A 19822-nucleotide genomic window follows, 5' to 3' on the forward strand; every position below is an offset into this window, starting at 1 on the left:
CATCTGTCAAATTTTAAATACACACGTTCTTACGGACACAATTATTTTGACGACAGCACGACATCTTGGCTGCAGGACTGCAATTGTCGACGTCGCCAAATTAAATCTATTTCTAATTTTGCCGGCGACAATGAGTAGATGTAGTGCTGCAAAATTAAATTGTCGCAAAATTAATCACATATTCTTGATTGTTCATGTTTTTCTTATTTACTTAAATAAAAATACACAATTTGTGAAATAAATATACCAAAATGTCAAACTTTAAAATCGGCTGTTTGCTATGTCGCTGAGGTCTTCAAAATGTTTAAGAAGCTGGCTTCAAGGCGACATTTGTCGACAAAATGATGTCGCTGTCGTTACGTCGTGAAGTTGCAGTCGTCGAAGTGTTCCGAGCNTGCTGCAAATGAGTGCCTCGCTCGCAACGCCCCTCTCGCGAGGGCAGAGCTAATGAGGCCCTCGTTTGCTTGCCGCTCTACTCTTGCGCCGCCCTCGTTTGCTTACTCGCTCGCTGGCTACTCATTGCGTGCGCTCGTACCTAACGAGTGCTCATTTGCAAACAGCCTCGCGTGTTCCTCGTGAGTTGCGCTAACTCAAAGCAAACTAACGAGCGAGCGAGGGGCCAAAATGAGGCAAATCCGAACCCTGAGTGAATCATAAAGACTTCTACGCAGCAACCTTCAATTCTTCCTTCTTCAACTCCTTCAACCTTCAACTTTGCATAAAATAAAGGAAACATAAACTTTTCAATTGTTGCCTGCTGCCCCCGCCTCGATTTCAATTACACGGTGGGAAAGGAAGGGGTATTTGGCCCCATCGTCGGAAAATTCAGCCTCCACAATAAAACTTCCGACAACGGCCTAAGGGTGATCGACTTCGCCGGGGCCCGAAACATGGTAGTATGCAGTACAAGGATCAAGAGTAAAAAGATACATCAAGCTACTTAGCACGCTTCCAGTGTTTTAGACGTCCGTATACTCCGAGGGCCAAGCATCGAATCGAACCAATTTCTAGTTGCAGCCAAGATTCGCAGACTGTGCGCCCAATAATGCAAGAAGAGCTTAACGTTGAAAAGCTGCAATTACAAAGGACGACCAACAAACCGACCTATACGAGCAGTGGAACCATATTTTCCGCTAATTACGTAACGAAGAACTGGTTCGATGAGGAATGTCAAGGTAGGTCGGGCGCACCGCACCGCAAGCATGTGGGACCGTTATAGATACGGTTAGATTTCTGTGACCGAAAATCGGGATATTTCTAAAGCATCGAATCCGAACATACAATTTTGTTTTGAGAAAAAAAGGCTTAATACAGTTTTATTTAAACCAGAGAGAAATATTTACTATTTTTTTATGAAAATATAGCTAACTAACTGAAAAAAGAAAACATGTAAATCAAAATTTCGAAATTTGTGGAAAATTTATAAAATTCGACGAATTTTAATAAATGCCTCACAATTTTAAACATTTTAATCAGATTTTCTAGAGTTGTTTTTAGTATAATAAATGTAAGTTGGAAGAAGCTTAGACTTACCGTTGATTTTTGGCAATTTTTTATTCGCGCATTTTCTTCCATACAAGTTATGTTCAACAATTTTTTTTTGTATGGAGAAAATATCTTTCACAAAATTTCCCAATTTGAATTGAATAGGTTACAAAACTGCATACTCAGAGTGTTCCTAAGAAATCCAATTGAAAAGCACAAAATTTTGATCAAACTTAGTCGAATTTTCCTAATTTTTGTACAATGCTTGAAATTCTGACTTACATAGTATTTGTTAGATAACGAGCCGCACTTACAAAAAAAGGAATAAACATTAAATAATCGAAAGGGGAATAGTCAAACAAAGCTAAAATGTCTCTTCCCTATTTATATTTTCACCACTCGATCTACAGCTTATGTTTTTTATATCCACGATTTTTTTAAGGGTACTAGTATTATATATACTATAATTACATTAATTATATTATACTATAAATATGTTGCTATATATATAGCTCACTAATACCCTATGTTCTTTTTGATAATGAAAGAGCTGACTCGTTTGTACGAAAAATTGTCTTGGGCCAGGGTGCAAGGAGAGTCTTAATAAATGAATAAAGAAAACACTAAAAATCGGGACTTCATCGGTACAAATATGAAAAATCGGGACACCGGGACACTTGCACGTTCCGACTTTCAAAAAATATTCAGCGAGAAAATTTTCTCAAAATCGGTATTGTCCCGCCAAAATCGGTACAAATGGTACCCGTAGTTATAGGTAACTGAAGAGAGAAGCGGGACGCTCGAAAATTTCATCAAAGAGTTACGCGACGTACGGAATTTTTTAAGACCAGGGCGAATTCCTGCGAGAAGAACGATGGCGACCTAGAGACCGATGTCCATAACGTACTTAGATGGAGGGAACGTTTTTCACCCTACTGAATGGTGGCATCTCAGATAGTAGTGAAAAGGACGAACTCAAGCCCCCAGTCGGAAATGACGGAGTCGATGTCCACTCCGTAACTTTGAAAAGTTACTAATAGCAATTACTCGGCTGAAAAACAACAAAACTAACCGCATATCCAACGAATGGAATTTAAGTGTGCTCTGCCCAATCCACAAGAAAGGCGTCCCGCCATTACCACCAACTACCGAGATCAGCCTTCTAACCATAGGTTGCATGGTCTTATCGCATGAATTGTGTGAAAGACTAAAGCCCACCGTCAAAGAACTGATTGCGCCTTATCAGTGTGGCTTTAGACCTTTAGATCCACCATAGACCAGGTATTCCCAATACGCCAAATCGTGGAAAAGACCTTCGAGTTTGTACTTCTAAAGATATATCACCAGAAAATACCGAAAATTCGCTTCAGACAATAATAATAATAATAATAGATTGGCGCTTACACATATGTTAGTGTTTGGCCGAGCTTCTCCTCCGATTTGTGGCGTGCGCCTTGATGTTGTCACACAAGCGGAGGGACCTACAGTTTTACGCCGACTCCGAACGGCGATTGTATTTTTATGAGAAGCTGTTTTTCATGGCAGAAATACACTCGGAGGTTTGCCATTGCCTGCCGAGGGAGGACCGCTGTTAAGAAAAAATATTTTTTCTATATTTTTGCGATGTTGCTTTGACCAGGGTTTGAACCCAGGTGCTGCGGAGTGGAAGCGCGCACTGCTTACCACTACACCACAGCGGCCGACAGACAATACTCTCTTCAAAATAAATTTATGCAAGTTTTATGTACAGTACGTAATAAATAAATAAACCCTTTGAAGTTTCAAAAGTTCACTTTATAAACATAAAATTCACGAAAAACTCAAACATTTTTAACGGACTTAAAAAAGGGGGGAGGTTATCAATTCGTCGGAATATATTTTCCTTTTTTCCGCATAACTTTGGACCACGTGAACCGATTTCAATAATTGTCGTATTTTTTTTTTTATTGAAAGGATGATAACTCAACGGTCGTCAAGTAATTTGGTTTAGATTCGATTATTGGATTATGAAGGAATTAACGGTACTTCTAATTTTGTGTATGACAATTAAAGTCGCTTGTATTTTTTGCTTAAAAATTGCTTGTTTAAAAAAAGTTCTATAAACACAAGATGCGCTCAACTTTCGAAAGTAATAAAAAAATTAAAAAACTATTTTAATAAAAATAAATTAATTAACTCCATGAAATTTTTGCACCTTTATATTAGTTTTCCTCGATTTCTGGTTTTCGATAGAGATGGTGATTTTTCACGATTGCCTCATTTCTAGATATTTCGAATATCGAATATATTAACTGAATGAACTCCAAATTGGCAAATTAAATCTTCGAATCCTTGTTAAGTATATATCAATGGTGAACCCTTTTAAGCTGTAAAGCAGGGATTTTTCGACTTTTTCGAACCAAAAGGTACATTCGGTACACCGAGCTCAATTTAGGTACAATTAGAAAATAGCCAAATAAGTATACATATTAAAGACCATGAGTTGCCCGCAAAAAAAAATTAATAACATTTTTGTAAACAAGGAGAAATGTACATAAATTTTAACATGTCATTGCGGCAACAAGAAATCTAAGCAAAGTAGCCACGTTCCTTTATTAAATTATTTAGCTTGCAACGTTGGATAAATTAGTCAAATTTTGAGTAAAATCGTATAGAATTCTTGAAATACATTTTTTTGATATTTTTTGATCGGAAAACGTTGCTTCGGATTGTTTATTTTACCATTTTGAAATACAAGCGATATTTATGGATCCCCCATTGCATTTTTTGAGGAGTTTTAAGGGACCTGTAAGAAATATTTAATAATAAAAATGGTTAAATAAACAATTGGTTAATATTTTTGAAAATCTCCATAAGAGAAACAAAGTTTTCCGATCGAGAAATATTTATTTTCAAGAATTCTATGCCATTTATACGAAAACTTGTTTCTTCGCCATATAAAATACATTGGAAACTTCGAGTGCTTTGAGCGACCTCTAAAAATTTTTTGATTTCCAAATAAAACCTACTTTTTTCGGTATAGTACAATCCTGGAAGGTGAGAGCATTAAAATTCCGACTTTTTGAGTTATTTCTGACAAATTTTATTATCAATGCTAGTATACATCGAAAACGAGAGTAAAGTTATTGAGCACAACGTTTGTTGGGCTTTTTTTATAGTTAATTTACTATTAATCTCCAGTTTATTTACATTAGTGTGTGCTGCCTATGGTTGCCGTATGTCATTTTTCGTTTGTACCATAATTGCCCTTTAAATATACCAATTGCAAAAGTATGCAATTGTATAAAATGCAAAATTGGGGAAAATGTACCAAACAGAAATTAAATTGCCAAATGACCCACCAGTGGCAACTTTGGAAGTGATCAGATGTTTTGAAGGCCGCTAGTTTTTGCTAATTTTGCGTTCTCGCACTTCTGTGAATATAATGTCTCTTTGAGAGCGAATGCTGCTAAATTCTCAGTATTTATTTTTTTGCTGGATAATTTTGTCCTCTCACACAACTTTTGTTTTCATTTCTGTAAAGCTCCTAACGAAAATTCCAATTGCTCTTAATTTAACTTACATTTTTGTTTCAGATTTACAGTTTTGGCGTCCTTAAACTAAAAACAGAAGCACCAAAAAAACGCACCAAGCACCAAACACAAAAATTTTCGCGTTTTGAATTAAGAAAAGCACTAAATTTAGTGCAAAAAGCACAGTGCCCGCTGGTGGTAGCAGAGGAAGACGGAGGCCCCCACTGCGATGGAAAGACCAAGTGGAGAAGCACTTGACTTCACTTTGAGTCAGTTAGATGATAAGAGAAACGACTGGCGTACTTTACTGAACTCGGCCTAAATCGCTTATGCGACTACAGCGCCAGATAAGAAGAAGATACATTCACTCTTGTGGCAATTTCAGTAGCTTCAGAAACCATGCATGTATTCTATGTGTTTTGAGCTTTCTTTAAACTTTTTTTTTTTCTAAAATAATAACTTAACAATGTCCTTTTTGTTAACTTTACTGTCTATTTCTCACAACAATAGTACTATAAATATCTGTATATTACATATAAGTATGTATGTATAGCAATCCAACGTATTTTCGATTCACTTATCCAGTTTGTCGCCAACTTTGCTCTCTTTTATAAATGTATAAAGCGAAAAAGCAAATTTCCCAATCTGAAATACAAGAAATTCCATTCTATAGGTGAGTATAGTGAAACTATTAATATAAGTTAATCCTAGTGACACTTTATTTAGGCTTACCGCCATGCCTGTCGCCAAATTGACACCAAATAGCTTCAAGCACGAAAATCGGATTGGATTTTGAGTACGTTGTATAAAAAATAAAATGGTTTTCCTATATCGCCGATTTTGATCCATCCAATTCGAGTGAAAGATCGCATTGGGCAGCTGGTCACAATCGTCAATTAGAAGAGAGGCACAATAGCAACAGGGCAGGATTTGCATTAGCTGACAACTGAAGAATGCAAAAGAGATAATATTTTCAGGAAATTCAACATTGCCAAACCAATTCAGCACTGTAATGGCGGTGGTTGCAAATTGTGTGAATAGGGTGATTGAAATAACTGGAGCAACAATGCGAGCCAATCTAACAAAACGAAAAAACTATGGTAAAATCCATTTGCTTATTGATTTTCTCTGACATTTTACCTCAAAATCTGGCAATGCGTGCGAATGCAAGCCAAAAGTTCTGCATAATTTTCATCTGCATTCAGCATCCGATCACCACCTAAACGCTTTGCACGCTCCACCAACAATTGTATGTGAGTACGTATAATCGAGATATATACTGGAGGATAGGTGTCACTGGCCAACTGATGTGTCAACAAAATGAACATGACGAATGTATCCCAAACCACAATCGTCCAATACTGCCATTCTGCACCACCCTGCGCATCGAGATATGGTACCCAAGCTGCAAGTGGCACGCGATGTTGCAACACACCGAAGGCTATAGTCGTAATCTCAAAACTGTAGTAGGGCACACAAAATATGACGATAATTTTACAACAGCGCCGTACGCATTGACGTATTCTAAGCAAATCATCGGCACGCCTATAGTTGGCATCCAGCTCGTCCAAAATTTCACGCGCGCTCAGCAAACTCTTCATGTGCCAAGTAATGACAATGATTTTTACAGGAATTCCTGTCACTTGTACGGCATTTTGTATGGCGGCAAGCAATTCAGTTGTACTCAGTACGTTCAAATATTTTATATAGCCGATGTGAAATGAGAGTGGAGAGAAGAAGCAGCAAATGAAATTCACAGTAACCGAGTATAAATAGTAAAGGTAATAATATTTGTTTGACTGTTGCCCCTGCGGATTGGTCCCGACCAAAGTGAAAATATTAAAGAGGTAAGTGAGTGCGTCGCGCGATTTGTAAGCCTCAAGACCGCGGCCACGCAACAAGTCCAGCATGATGGGTGTAATTAGTAGCTTTTTCTTGAAGATTTTTCAAAATGCACCGACATTGAACTTTGCACGAAAACTGAAGCAAATTTGCAATGCCTTGTCGCTTTTATATAATTGGGTTGTGCATATATTTGGGTATGTAGGTTAAAACATCTGTTTCGATAAACCTTTTTAATTAACCCATTCCCGCCTGCTGTTGCATTAACACAACAGCATGTGAAGCATAGCACCTGGATAGTCCGGACCCAATACAATTAAATTCTGTTGTCGAAAGGCTGAAGTTACAATGGGCAGCCGACAACTTCTCATCGGCTGAAGATATTTAAAGGAGCAGTAGGATCCCATCTCCCAATTACTCCAGGCAGCTGTGGAAGAGGTAGTTGGTTGCTGTCAGCTACGCATAAGCAGTTTCTATAACTAGGAGTGTCGTATCGCTGCTGCAAGTAAGTTCGCAGCATACCCAGCCAACCTGCAGCCATTGTTTCAAGATGGGCCAAATAGTTTCAAGATCGGGAACTAGTTACGAAGATGAAAATCTGGTAGCAGACATCCAGATTAAATTTGTAAAAGCTTGCTAACAGAGATACGCCGAAACAGAACAACACCCCTCGACCCTCCACTGAGTCAAAAGGCGGTAAAAACAATAATAATGCAACTTACAAATAACAAAATCTCTAAAGTCGAAGTGTCAAAATTTACATGTATTTTTTCGCTTTTGGTGGGTGTGCTGTCAAATCAAAAGAAGCAAAAATATATGTAAGGTAACCGAAAAAATCGAAACAGTCTTGAGTTGAGCTGTTAAAAATCGGGCAGCTTTTCACAATGTGAGCCAGGAAGGCATATTTCGTCCCACAAAAATGTTTGCAAAGTGATTTTTTCTCTTTCTTAAATTTGAAGGCATGTGCTAAATCGCATGAAATGAGAAAATATTTTTCCAAAAAGATTTAATTTTCAACGGCAGGCAGGAGCGATAGCTAAAGTTATAAATACCTGCATCGAAATCATCGGTTAAAAGAAATTGCTACGTCTTTTCTGGCTAATGTATTTCTTATGAGTTCTAGATTCTATTACTATTTAATATGTAATGAGCATGTTAATGTATTCAAAAAGTCCCAAACATTTCATATTAAATCACATTCATTGCTCGATACTAAGTAATGCAAACTTGATTGCCCCACTTTTCTTAGGAAATCGCCGTGGGGCAAAAATGCATTTTTGAATGTGAAAAGGATAGGTTTATTGATTATTTCTTCGATTGCTATACATTACATTTTCTTACTGGGTGGTTACAGCGCCAATCAATAAGAAGACGAACTCATGCATTTTTCCCTTTCAAATGCGCATAAGCAGTCGAACGAATGCACGAATTTATTGGAAATTAATTCAGATCAGGGGAATTTTTCATTGACAACATTGGTAAAAATGGCCAGATGTTGTCTTTTGTACAAGTAAGCAAACAAAGCAACCGAGTTTGGAGTCCGCGGTAGCCAAGTAGTGAGAGTTGCGTGTAGGCGCCAGGTTCGATCCTCGGTTGGAGCAATTATCAACAATTTTTTATTTTTTTTTTTATTTATTTAATTTTTTATACTTTTATTTTATTTGATTGATTTATTTAATTTTACTTTATTTTAATTTTGTTTGTTTTATTTTGTATAATATTTTTTTTTTAACTATTAGTTAATTTAAATTTTTGGAGTTTAATTTTATTGAAAAAGTCAACAACATCAAACTAAAAGCAACGTTAAAAAATAGAACTTATAAAAAAAATGAATAAACAAGAAATAAATAAAAATTCTGCTGACCGTGGGACACGACCCCAAGACCTTGCGGCTCGTTAATCCGCATTACTAGCGTCTGCCAAGGCATACTTTTAATCAGAGCAACAGCAAAAACAGGCCTGAGCTGCACGAATGGAGCATATAAAGCTTCAGCTCCTCGGTCCGGATCCCATCGGGCGACAATTTCTTTTTTCTAGTTTTGTTTTTAAAAGGCGACTAAACGCTTCACAAGGACTAACTACTCTTATATTTATGTAGTTCGTTAAATAAAGCAAGATGACCGGCATAGTCAAATGAAAATAATAAATAAAGAGCATAGTGGAATTATTATATTATTATTGCGCCGTGATACAGGGTAAGTATTTCTGTATATGACAAAATCCGTTAACATTTCTGAACTGAGAAAAGAGTCAGCTAAAAATATTTCTCTTAAAATCAGATTTGGTAACTATAACCGAAAAAGTAATGCGCTGAGAGAACTATACTCCGCTGTCGTAACTAAATTTTTTTCTCACTGTGTAATGATTATTCGAAATACAATTTTTCCGAAACAATTTACTTTCAGTGCGGGTATTTTTTAAAAAGACCATTTAAGGGTTAAATCAATAAACCTTAAGCTGTCCCATGACAAAAACACTACCATTTAAGAAACAGTTGGTACAAATTTAATTTTGTCGTTGTCGTTGCAAAGAAGGAATGTAACCCAATAAGGAAAGAAAGAAAATGGGCTAATTAATAAAAGTTCTTTCATTTTAAAGTTTAGTTATTAAATTTCCTTGTAAGTCATTTTATTAAATTTTTTTTTTATTTGCACTCATAGTCAGTCTTCCTACAGAGCAACAATGGAATTACCGGTAGCAGAAAAATAAAACTTTTGCGTAAACATACATACGTTATGTGTGTTTATGTATGTACACACGTACGCATATACAAACATACACTAAAGCGCGCATGTTATTTGCAAGTGCAAGTTTTCGCACAATTTCGAATGGATTGAAGATGCAAAATAAGTTTTCCAGAAAATTTATCGTCATAGTAGAAAAACGCAGCCAGTTTGAGCGTAAAGCGTTGAAATTTGCCAAAAATTGTGATTGTTGTTAAGGACCACTATCTTCTGAAAAAAAGTGGTTTGGGGGGAAATAACAGTCAAAGAAATTTTATATCAAATTAAACGGGTAGAAGCTTTTTACCAATAGGATACTGTTGTTGGAATTTGGGGCTGCTAAATTCCAGAAGGAAAAACCGTGAATCTAGTTTTAGTTTCTCGGCGATTGACACGCAGTGCTCACAAATGATAGACCACCGTCGCTATTTGACTCTACTAAAAAAAAAATGCATACACAAATCCGAATATGAATACGAAGACAATTATGAACGAATTCGACGACGGAGACGAATACCGAGATTAATTCGAATACTAATAAGACGAGAAATGCTAATATGAAAATGAAGACGAAGGCTAATACGAAGACGATCTCGATCTCTGCGATTTGCTCATTTTTAACTTTAATTTGAGCGAGCTATCGCGCCAGCCAGGTCGAAAATACCCTATCTAAGACAATTATTCAACAACGCCCTATTTAAGAATTTTATTGAAAAACACCCTATCTCATAATTAGGTCGAAGAACGCCTTATATCAGCTGCCGATTCAAAAATGTCCTATCTCTGCACATTTGAAATGTATTTTCGTTCGAGATAGTACGAAACAAATATCTCAATCCTGCGCCACCTATCGGCAAATGCTTTTCCTTTCATGCAAGTAATATATATTGCAATTCTAAACTAAACTAAGCTATAAATCCTAGGCTATAAGTATTAGGCAGATTAAGAAAAGCCCTCCATATAATCGTCAGATTATGGAACAGCTAGAGCAGGGCATTAAGACAAACGGTTTGTATGAAAATCTGAAGTATTCGAGTAAATCCAAATGGCGATTTTTTTTAGCATCTTCAAGAAGACGCCACGAGCTTGCGTTACATCTGATTATTGAATGGGAACTTCATTCGGGGCCACTTATCATCCCTTATGAATATCTAATGGGCTCGAGTAAAATTTTTTTTGTCACCCATTTTTAACCCGAACGGGCGCACCCCCACAATGTAAACCGGCAGATTAGCATACCTTCACCTTTAGAAACGCGTCTGATCTATTGACTTTCAATATCTGACGCGCCCGAGTAAATCCAGGTGACCATTTTTTCTTACATTTTTTGGAAGCCTGTAGATCCTCCACCCATCACTGAAAGGATATATGTACATTCATATATCGCATGCTCTTTTTTTCTCTCTAATGTAATGATCTTTTTTTCTCCCGAGTAAATCCCGATTTAGCATCGTGGGCTCCCCTACTATAAAGAGTATGTTCGATTGATTTTTTTTATATGAGCTCTAATTAAAAAGCTGGGAATTTTTACAAAAATTTGGCGATTTAATATTTTATTTATTTTTTTTTTTTTTGAATATTGCACAAAGTCTGAAACTTAGATTTATCCGGTTTTGGTTAAAAATGAACAAATTTTTTATAAACAATTATTAAAACTTAATAACGAAAAAAAGTTAAAACTTGGCAAAATATGGTGTGCTTATAATTCTGGAACGGGGTGTAGGGTCGAGTTTTTTTAGCCAAAGCCGAAGGCGAAATTTCTTTTTCTCACATTTTTAAACTCCAACCTTTATTTCATTGTATAAATACGTGAACTGAAACGTATGCTAATAGTGATTTTCCAAGGATCTAAACGATAGCTTAGCGGCATTGGTAGCCATAGTTAAAAAGGCATTCCGATTTATTAGTATATTCACTTTGGTTTTTCTTTGCTGTCAATATTGTACGCATATCAACTAATTTCTGAACAATTTTCTGCTTAAGTTGCCGATAATCTCATTTGAATATTTATGCTTCTTGAACTGAAGTGCTTTCCACACAAACAATTTGCAGCACTTTTCTTCTTCTACCAGTAGTGCAAATTCTTAATCTCGATTGCAAAATAATGCGAAGTGTATTCTGCAGGTGAAATAGTTGAGCGCGTGCCATCAAAACTGCATTAAAATCAAACAATCCAATCTGTGACAGACAACAATCAGCCATGCAACAAGGCCAACGTAAATATGTACATACATACATATGTCTGTACGATCATGCCGCGCAAGCGCCACATAGCACCTTTGGCATCAGCACACTGCAGCAACAGCAACACCACCAATGGCGACGACAGCAATGAGGATGTAGTTGCCGAGTTGAGATTCCAGTGAAATTGGAAAATTCTCACCGCAGCTAATCTTTGCATTGCATTTAAATTTTATTGTTTAAGCAAATTGTATGTACGTACGATGGTGTTTGCGTAGAGAAAACTCCTAAGAAGGCCAACCAAATCCGCATTGCCGCTTTATACATAGTGCACGTGCTGTTGCCCACTGCTCCTGGCAATGTTGCTTTTCATTTCCACGTCGCATTTTATTGTTAATGCCAATGCAGCGTACGAAAAGACATTCTCTCTCTTCTCTATCCCGCCAGCCGGTTTTGCTGCTTGCTCCTTTTCTTTTTTAATTTCTTGCTGTATTGCACATTTCAATGCCACAAGCAAAGGCGATATGACAGCAGCGCCTTGGCTGCAAATGTGGTCAAGTTGCTGGGCAAAAACAATTCCAAAGCAAACCAAAATAGACAAAAGGCACAACATTAGCACGAAACAAGTGAAGCATGAAAGCTTGCCGCAATAAAACAAATTCGTTCGCCAACCATGCGGAGTGGGTGAATGGTGGGGCGAAGGACAGCAAAACTATTGCGCTTCGTTGCAGTACACGCGCCAAATTGTAGCTATCAAAAATTTTATGTATGTAGATAGAAATTTAAAACAAGCAATAACTAAAATATAAGAAATTTTTAAGCAAAAAACAAAACTGACTTCAATTCGCATATAAAAATATATATATATTTCATGATCTAATGATCGGATCAAAACTAGATTAGTCTGAGACACAACCTTTCCGATGCAAAAAGAATTATCGAAATCTTTTGACGTAGTCCTAAGTTATGCGCTAACATACATAANAACCATGCGGAGTGGGTGAATGGTGGGGCGAAGGACAGCAAAACTATTGCACTTCGTTGCAGTACACGCGCCAAATTGTAGCTATCAAAAATTTTATGTATGTAGATAGAAATTTAAAACAAGCAATAACTAAAATATAAGTAATTTTGAAGCAACAAACAAGACCGACTTCAATTCGCATATAAAAATATATATATATTTCATGATCCAATAATCGGATCAAAACTAGATTAGTCTGAGACACAACCTTTCCGATGCAAAAAGAATTATCGAAATTTTTTGACGTAGTCCTAAGTTATGCGCTAAAATACATACAAAATAAAAATGAAAAATATTCCGACGAACTGATAACCTCCTCCTTTTTTGGAAGTCGGTTATAAATGAGAAACAATAAAACAGAGTGAAAATTAATAGAAAACTTTATCTGCTACGTCTGCAGCTGAACTTCATTTTGCTGGTCTGCTACACCTGTCTAATTGATTATTTGTTGGTGTTGTGAGATTTTCCTTTAGAGCGCAACGGATTTCTTTCGTTATTTGTCTGCAAATCAAAATTTTTGGTGTTATGTATTATTATTCTTTATTTTTGGATTTTAATGACTACACGAATTTTATCTGCAATCATAAAAAATAGCAGAAAAAATTAAGCATGAGATGTTAGAGAGATTNACCACCTCTGAGACACTACCTTTCCGATGCAAAAAGAATTATCGAAATCTTTTGACGTAGTCCTAAGTTATGCGCTAACATACATAAAAAATAAAAATGAAAAATATTCCGACGAACTGATAACCTCCTCCTTTTTTGGAAGTCGGTTATAAATGAAAAACAATAAAACAGAGTGAAAATTAATAGAAAACTTTATCTGCTACGTCTGCAGCTGAACTTCATTTTGCTGGTCTGCTACACCTGTCTAATTGATTATTTGTTGGTGTTGTGAGATTTTCCTTTAGAGCGCAACAGATTTCTTTCGTAATTTGTCTGCAAATCCAAATTTTTGGTGTTATGTATTATTATTCTTTATTTTTGGATTTTAATGACTACACGAATTTTATCTGCAATCATAAAAAATAGCAGAAAAAATTAAGCATGAGATGTTAGAGAGATTTGCACATGCGTTTGCACATACGTATGTATGAATGATTGTATCTTTATGAGCACATATGTATGTATGAATGTATTCAGTTTTCAAATATGCCGTGCAAAAAATTTTGGGACTGCTCTCTAAAGGAATGTCCGAGATTACTCTCAATCGGGTACAATTGAGCATTAATTCGTCGCAACTAGTCGCATACGGGTTACTAATGGAGATCAATTAGTCTCGACTCATCCCTTACGGGTATAATTGGAGATAAATTAGTCCCCGACTCATCTCTAATGATATGTAAGCACTTACAGGCGAGCCTAATATTCGCGGCTTGCGTTTTGGTACGCATGCCGTCGAATTTTGTTTTTTTTTTGCGTCATCTGAAATTGGCTTGCGTGCGTTTGCATTTGATTTCATTGAGCGAAACGTCAAATCAAAATGTCACGCAGAACAAAAATTGGAAATTGAGTTAGTTTCATACGCACGCCGTTCAATTTCCAAGTTGCATGTACATGAGAAATTTTCGACAATAAATTGGCGGCGTGCGTGAATATTAGGTTAGACTGTTAGTCAATGAAATTTCATGGCCGGCTTTGGCACATAGGGAGAGTATTCGCTGGACGGATCTATGTATTTTCTTCCATCTAAAAAAACATTCACTCATTCCTTGTATGGAGAAAAATGCCTAGAGCCATCAGTAAAAAAAAAATTATTAGAAATCAAAGCGATTTCTTAGCTATTTCAAATTTATACATTCTTATATTAAAATCGAATGGGCTATAAAACTGCATACCAGAAATTTTCTTAAAAATCTCAGTAAAAAGTTTAAAGTTTTGATGAAAATTCATTAAATTTCCCTTAATTTTGTATACAGTTTGAAGCTTTGATTCATTTGGTTTTTTTTTGTAGCATCACCCATATTTTTGTACAAAAATAACAAAAAAAATTATAGCTTGCAAAACATTGTGAATATTTAAGAAGTAAAGAGGTATAAGTTCGGGCGAAACCGAACTTTATATACCCGACGCACGTATTAAATATCGTTTTTTTCACCTTTCAGTAAACTGCATGATAAGCAAAAGTATTTTTCCCGATGTCAAAGAGTTTCGTTAATATGACATTAGATATTGAAATAATTGGAGCATGTTTAGGGGAAATCGATATGGGAGCAATCAATATACACTTATGTATGTAGTCATAAGTGGGTGGTGCCACGCCCATTTAACAAAAAGCAATAATATTGTGTCTTGTTAAGAGATTGTTGTAAGTTGGCGTATTTAGTTATTCAAATATCGGAATTTTTGATTTTCTGAAATTTACCGTTATATAGTAGGTGACGGTAATTTTAGTCCGATTTTAAATAGTGTCAACATATCGCGTTTTTGAGATACACATATGTATGTAGGCGTAAGAGGGCGGTGCCATGCCTATTTTCCCGCAAATTTCCCTAATTAGCATTTTCTGCTGAGAGGTCATCGTATATATCGATTTTGAGTAAATTAGTTTAAATACTTACTAATTAATCGCAGTTTTCATATTTCTGTGAATTACCGTTATATGGGAGGAGAGCGTGGTTCTTGTCTGATTTACAAAATTTTCAGTAGGTTTCTTAGTGAGGCTCAAAGCAATGTTCGTACCGAAATTGGTGGGGGTTGATGAAGGGACTACAAAGATACAGCATTTCATTGTAAGTAGGCGGTGCCACACCCATTTTTTAAAAAAATTCATAACTGTCTTATTTTAAGAAAAAATTCTACTTTATTTACTAACTTTAAATAACTTGTATCCAATATTTACGAAAATATCGTAGTTTTTGCATATTTCAAAAATACCGTTATATGGGAGGTGGGCGTGTTTACTATCCGATGTCGCCCCTTTTCAACTCCCAACCTACCTTGGATAAAAGGAAACTTACCTACCAAATTTCGTGGACACATCTGAATTTTTTCTCGAGTTATCGTGTACACGAACAGACAAACGGACAGACGGGCGGACGGACAGATATGACTTAATCGATTTCTCTTTTCATACTGATAATTTATGTATACATTTGTCTATATCTATCTCGATTCGTTTTGCCTGTTACAAACAACCGTTATGCGAACAAAGTTATAATAAATACCCTTGTGCACAAGTGCGCTCGGGTATAAAAAAAAAACAAGGGCGAACGCAGATACGGTGGAGCGTATGTTATGTATGATATTGAGAAATGTTTGAGGTTTATCNACCCTTGTGCACAAGTGCGCTCGGGTATAAAAAAAAAAACAAGGGCGAACGCAGATACGGTGGAGCGTATGTTATGTATGATATTGAGAAATGTTTGAGGTTTATCCTTAGCCTACTTATTCTATGTCTAATGAAACTGATATCTGTGTTATGTCATGAAGCAATTTAAACTACCCTGAAACACTTCGCTGTATAATATTGCGATCCTAAGCGGACTCTTCAATGAATTTATTAAGCTGTTAATTCTGAAAGCTCTACGCGCCCAAATTAAATAAATCACTTGTATATATACACGTGATTAATGTCTGAGAGCGCTTCTCCGTGGATTTCGTATTACTTCCTCTAAAAGCTTCTTTAGATTTGTGGAAACTATACATACACATGTATCTACATATGGCTCATTCCATGGTAATCGATACCGAATGAAAATTTCGAAATTTATATCAAAATCAGATATTTTTATACTTTAGGTTGTACCATTTACAAACTCATATCAAAGGTAAATTTTCTTTAAAAATAATAAGACTGATTTTCGTAGTCTATTGTCTTTTTTGCATTGTTTAAACGGTCCACGGAGAGAACAATTTAAAGTTTGACAAATTGTTACAAATGCTACCAGTGACTACTCCCGTTATGTATCATATACCTGTTTGTGATCACCGAGCGATGGGAAAACTCAAGCCATGCTGTCAACGGATAAAAAGAAACCATTACTTCACTTGTCAGGGCAGAAACAGTACGTCATACGGTTTGACAAGTAACAGCCTCGCGAAAAGCGCAGTACTATTTAAAAATAAGGTACTTTACAATAACTCAGACAGACAGTAAGATGAAGAGTCCGATCAAGGATTACCTCTTCCTTAGGTGACAGAATCTTTTATGTGTTCGTAAAATGTATTTTTATGAGAAACAAAGAGAGCTTAGCTATCTAATTTGGGTAGTTATGCTCAACTTGTCACATAAGTCACAAAGTCAAGACACACCCGTCACAGTAGAATTCGGAACATATCATCTATAATTTCCAATAGAGGCAAGCAACTTTTAATCAGAAGACATAATTAGCAGAAACACCCTGATACAAGTAAGTAGTAGCTAATTTGGTTTGCGTACTCGTCACACCCTCCACAGTGACTAAAATTCATTTGTTTTAAACTGTTTTTGTAATTTTTTCTAGGCGTTGTGTATAAATACCTCGGAAACCTATTAGAAAATACTCGTTTTTAAGAAGTTTATATTACAGTTTAAGAATTAAGCCTTAAAATGTGATTTGAAATGTCACATCCGTCACCGTGGAATGTGCCATATGCAAATGTTTATAAACATCTTTATAGTCGTCCATACGACCAAATAAATATACGTGCGTATGCGGATACGAGTATGTGCTCGCAGGCAGGTGAGCATTCGAATTTGAAATCTGCGTTGATTTAAATGTCGCATTCTGAGTGAGCACATAAACTTCAATTAAGGCCGTGAATCTTGGCGAGAGACATAAATATTCATGCAAATGTTGACACATATGTATGTATGAAGATACCAGAAATACCGTCACTCGCATGCCCATATATGCGTATGTACATAAGCACGAATGTTAGCAACTACAATGCAGAAATCTTTATGTTTTCTCGGAAGCTGATTGCTCCAGCAGACGGTGGAGCAAATAAGCCAATATTGCGAACACGCACGCATATCAACGCAGCCAAATGCGCAGGAAGGCGAAACAAAACGGCTGGCCTGTGGGTGACTTCGTTAAATGTGGCCAATAAAAATGTCAGCTTCTCGACAATTTTATTTACACTTGGCTGGGTGAGTGCACGCATACGCGCAACCACACCCACACGCACCCAATCAAATAAAAATTAAAAACAACAAGTAATTTTTAGCACAAAAAACCGACTTCAATTCTGATATAAATATATATACATATATATATATATATATATGGCTGAGGGCGATACAACAACAGCTGCGAAAATAATTATGATGTTTTCGTTTTTTATTTTGCTTGGAAGCCATCAATATCAGTACGCCCTGCACTGCGAGTACCACGCAGTGCATACTGCTTAGCCTCAGTTAACTTATGGTCGAATTCACCACATATTGCTTTATTATTTTTATTATTGTTGTTATAGCGCACTGCAGATTTTCTAATATTGTTGCACGCACACTAACTGCGCCGCCGCTGCACAGCGTGTTGCATTGTAAACCAATAAATTAATATTATTGCAATAAATGTGCACAGAGCGAAGTTCGAATCGGCCGTTTTTCACGCCACATATCTGTCTACAGTTAAACCTGCTTAAGTACCTTTCTTTTAAGTACTCAACCCGAATAAGTACGTCAAAAAGCTGACATTTTTCGTGAGGTGCTTAAGCGGGTTTTACTGTATTGGTTTTCAGTCAGTTTGAGAACGTCCTACCCCAAAAAACTCTTCAAGAACGCCCTGTTTCAGAATTTGGCAAAACAATGTCCTATCTCAGAATTCGGTTCTAGTGAGATAGGGCATTTTTTTACCGAATTCTGAGAAAGGGCGTTCTTTAACCGAATTCTGAGATGGGGTGTTTCTTAAAAAAATTCTAAAATGAGGCGTTCTTGAAATGTTTTTTGGAGATGGGCGTTTCGAATTGGCTGCCGAGATAGGTCGATCTTTCACTCAGCAGTCATATATGCCGCTCATTTATATTAAAAGTGGTATTTTGATATAGAGATGTATTACCTTTATTTGCCATGACTGATAAAAAAACAAAGCTTCGCAAGTCGATGCAGCCATTGTTTCCACATGAATTCAAAAAGGGATACACTTCTTTCCTTTACAATGTTAAAATCTCCCCTGGCTTTTGTTTTTTGTCGGGAAAGAAGAATTAAAAGCAACAAAGGTACATTTGACTGAATGTACTCATAACTGTAGAAATTGCTCATTATGCCGGGAGCTTACGACTGTTTAGATCATCGCTCTACTATCATTAATGTGGATGTAGTTAAAAAGCCAGATATGTTAAATGTCTCTTTAACAACAAGTGCAACAAAAAATATAGTAACTTAGATTGTACATACATAGTCATCATTTAAAGTACAAAACCGCGTTTTAACAAACGGCAAACCAGCAAATGTCAGTTACGCGGTTTTGTACTTTAAACGACGATGTGTATGTTTCTTGTATCTTTCTCACAATTCTATGCAAATTTTCTTCATGTAGATGTACTAGCAGCCACTATGTATACATACATACATAGTGTACATATAATTTTAAACTTAGCCTGCAAAAAGCGGCACTCGATTTATTACTAATATGTACACTAATGCCAATGGTTCATCGCTCCATAACATAGGACCGCCTACGCAACTACCTCGTTTGCTCTATGTAATGAAGTTCATAGGATTCCAAATAAATCGATTATTTCAGTACTTTTTAAAGATGTTTTTAAATGCAATATTCACATCAGACAACCGAATCAAATTGCCGAAGAACCACGAGGAGGTGGTGTTCCATACATATGTATGTATTTGATTGGCTGATGTGCTCCAAGACAGCATTACAAGTTACTTATGTGCAACTTGGTCCTCAAATGCAGGATACTTTACTTTTGCAGGATACTACATACATGCTAACTGTATCGTCGGTGATACTGCGGTCTATGTTAATTAGTATCCTTGGCACTTAGTCTGTTACCTACACCGGAATGCATCTGCGAATCGTTACACTCTCATAAAATAATGACGAAACTGTTTGCCATTGGCTAATGAGTGATTACCAGAAGATACAGGTGACAGATCATTTAATTACC

General features: G+C 36.3%; 1 protein-coding gene across 1 annotated transcript; it reads right to left on the reverse strand.

Annotated features, from left to right (window-relative positions):
- Positions 1-5211: 5211 nt before the first annotated feature.
- On the reverse strand, positions 5212-6907 carry LOC108372372 (odorant receptor 42b-like). The gene is made up of 3 exons (XM_017628038.1): positions 6138-6907; positions 5730-6075; positions 5212-5642 (listed from the first exon to the last, which is right to left on the reverse strand). The coding sequence occupies exons 1-3, from the start codon at positions 6905-6907 to the stop codon at positions 5571-5573; spliced, it is 1188 nt and encodes a 395-aa protein (XP_017483527.1). The 3' UTR covers positions 5212-5570.
- Between the last annotated feature and the right edge of the window lie 12915 nt (positions 6908-19822).

The sequence above is a fragment of the Rhagoletis zephyria genome, unplaced genomic scaffold, assembly GCF_001687245.7.
Source record: "Rhagoletis zephyria isolate East Lansing unplaced genomic scaffold, Rhagoletis_zephyria_1.1 Rzeph_scaffold_05703, whole genome shotgun sequence".
Taxonomy (NCBI): domain Eukaryota; kingdom Metazoa; phylum Arthropoda; class Insecta; order Diptera; family Tephritidae; genus Rhagoletis; species Rhagoletis zephyria.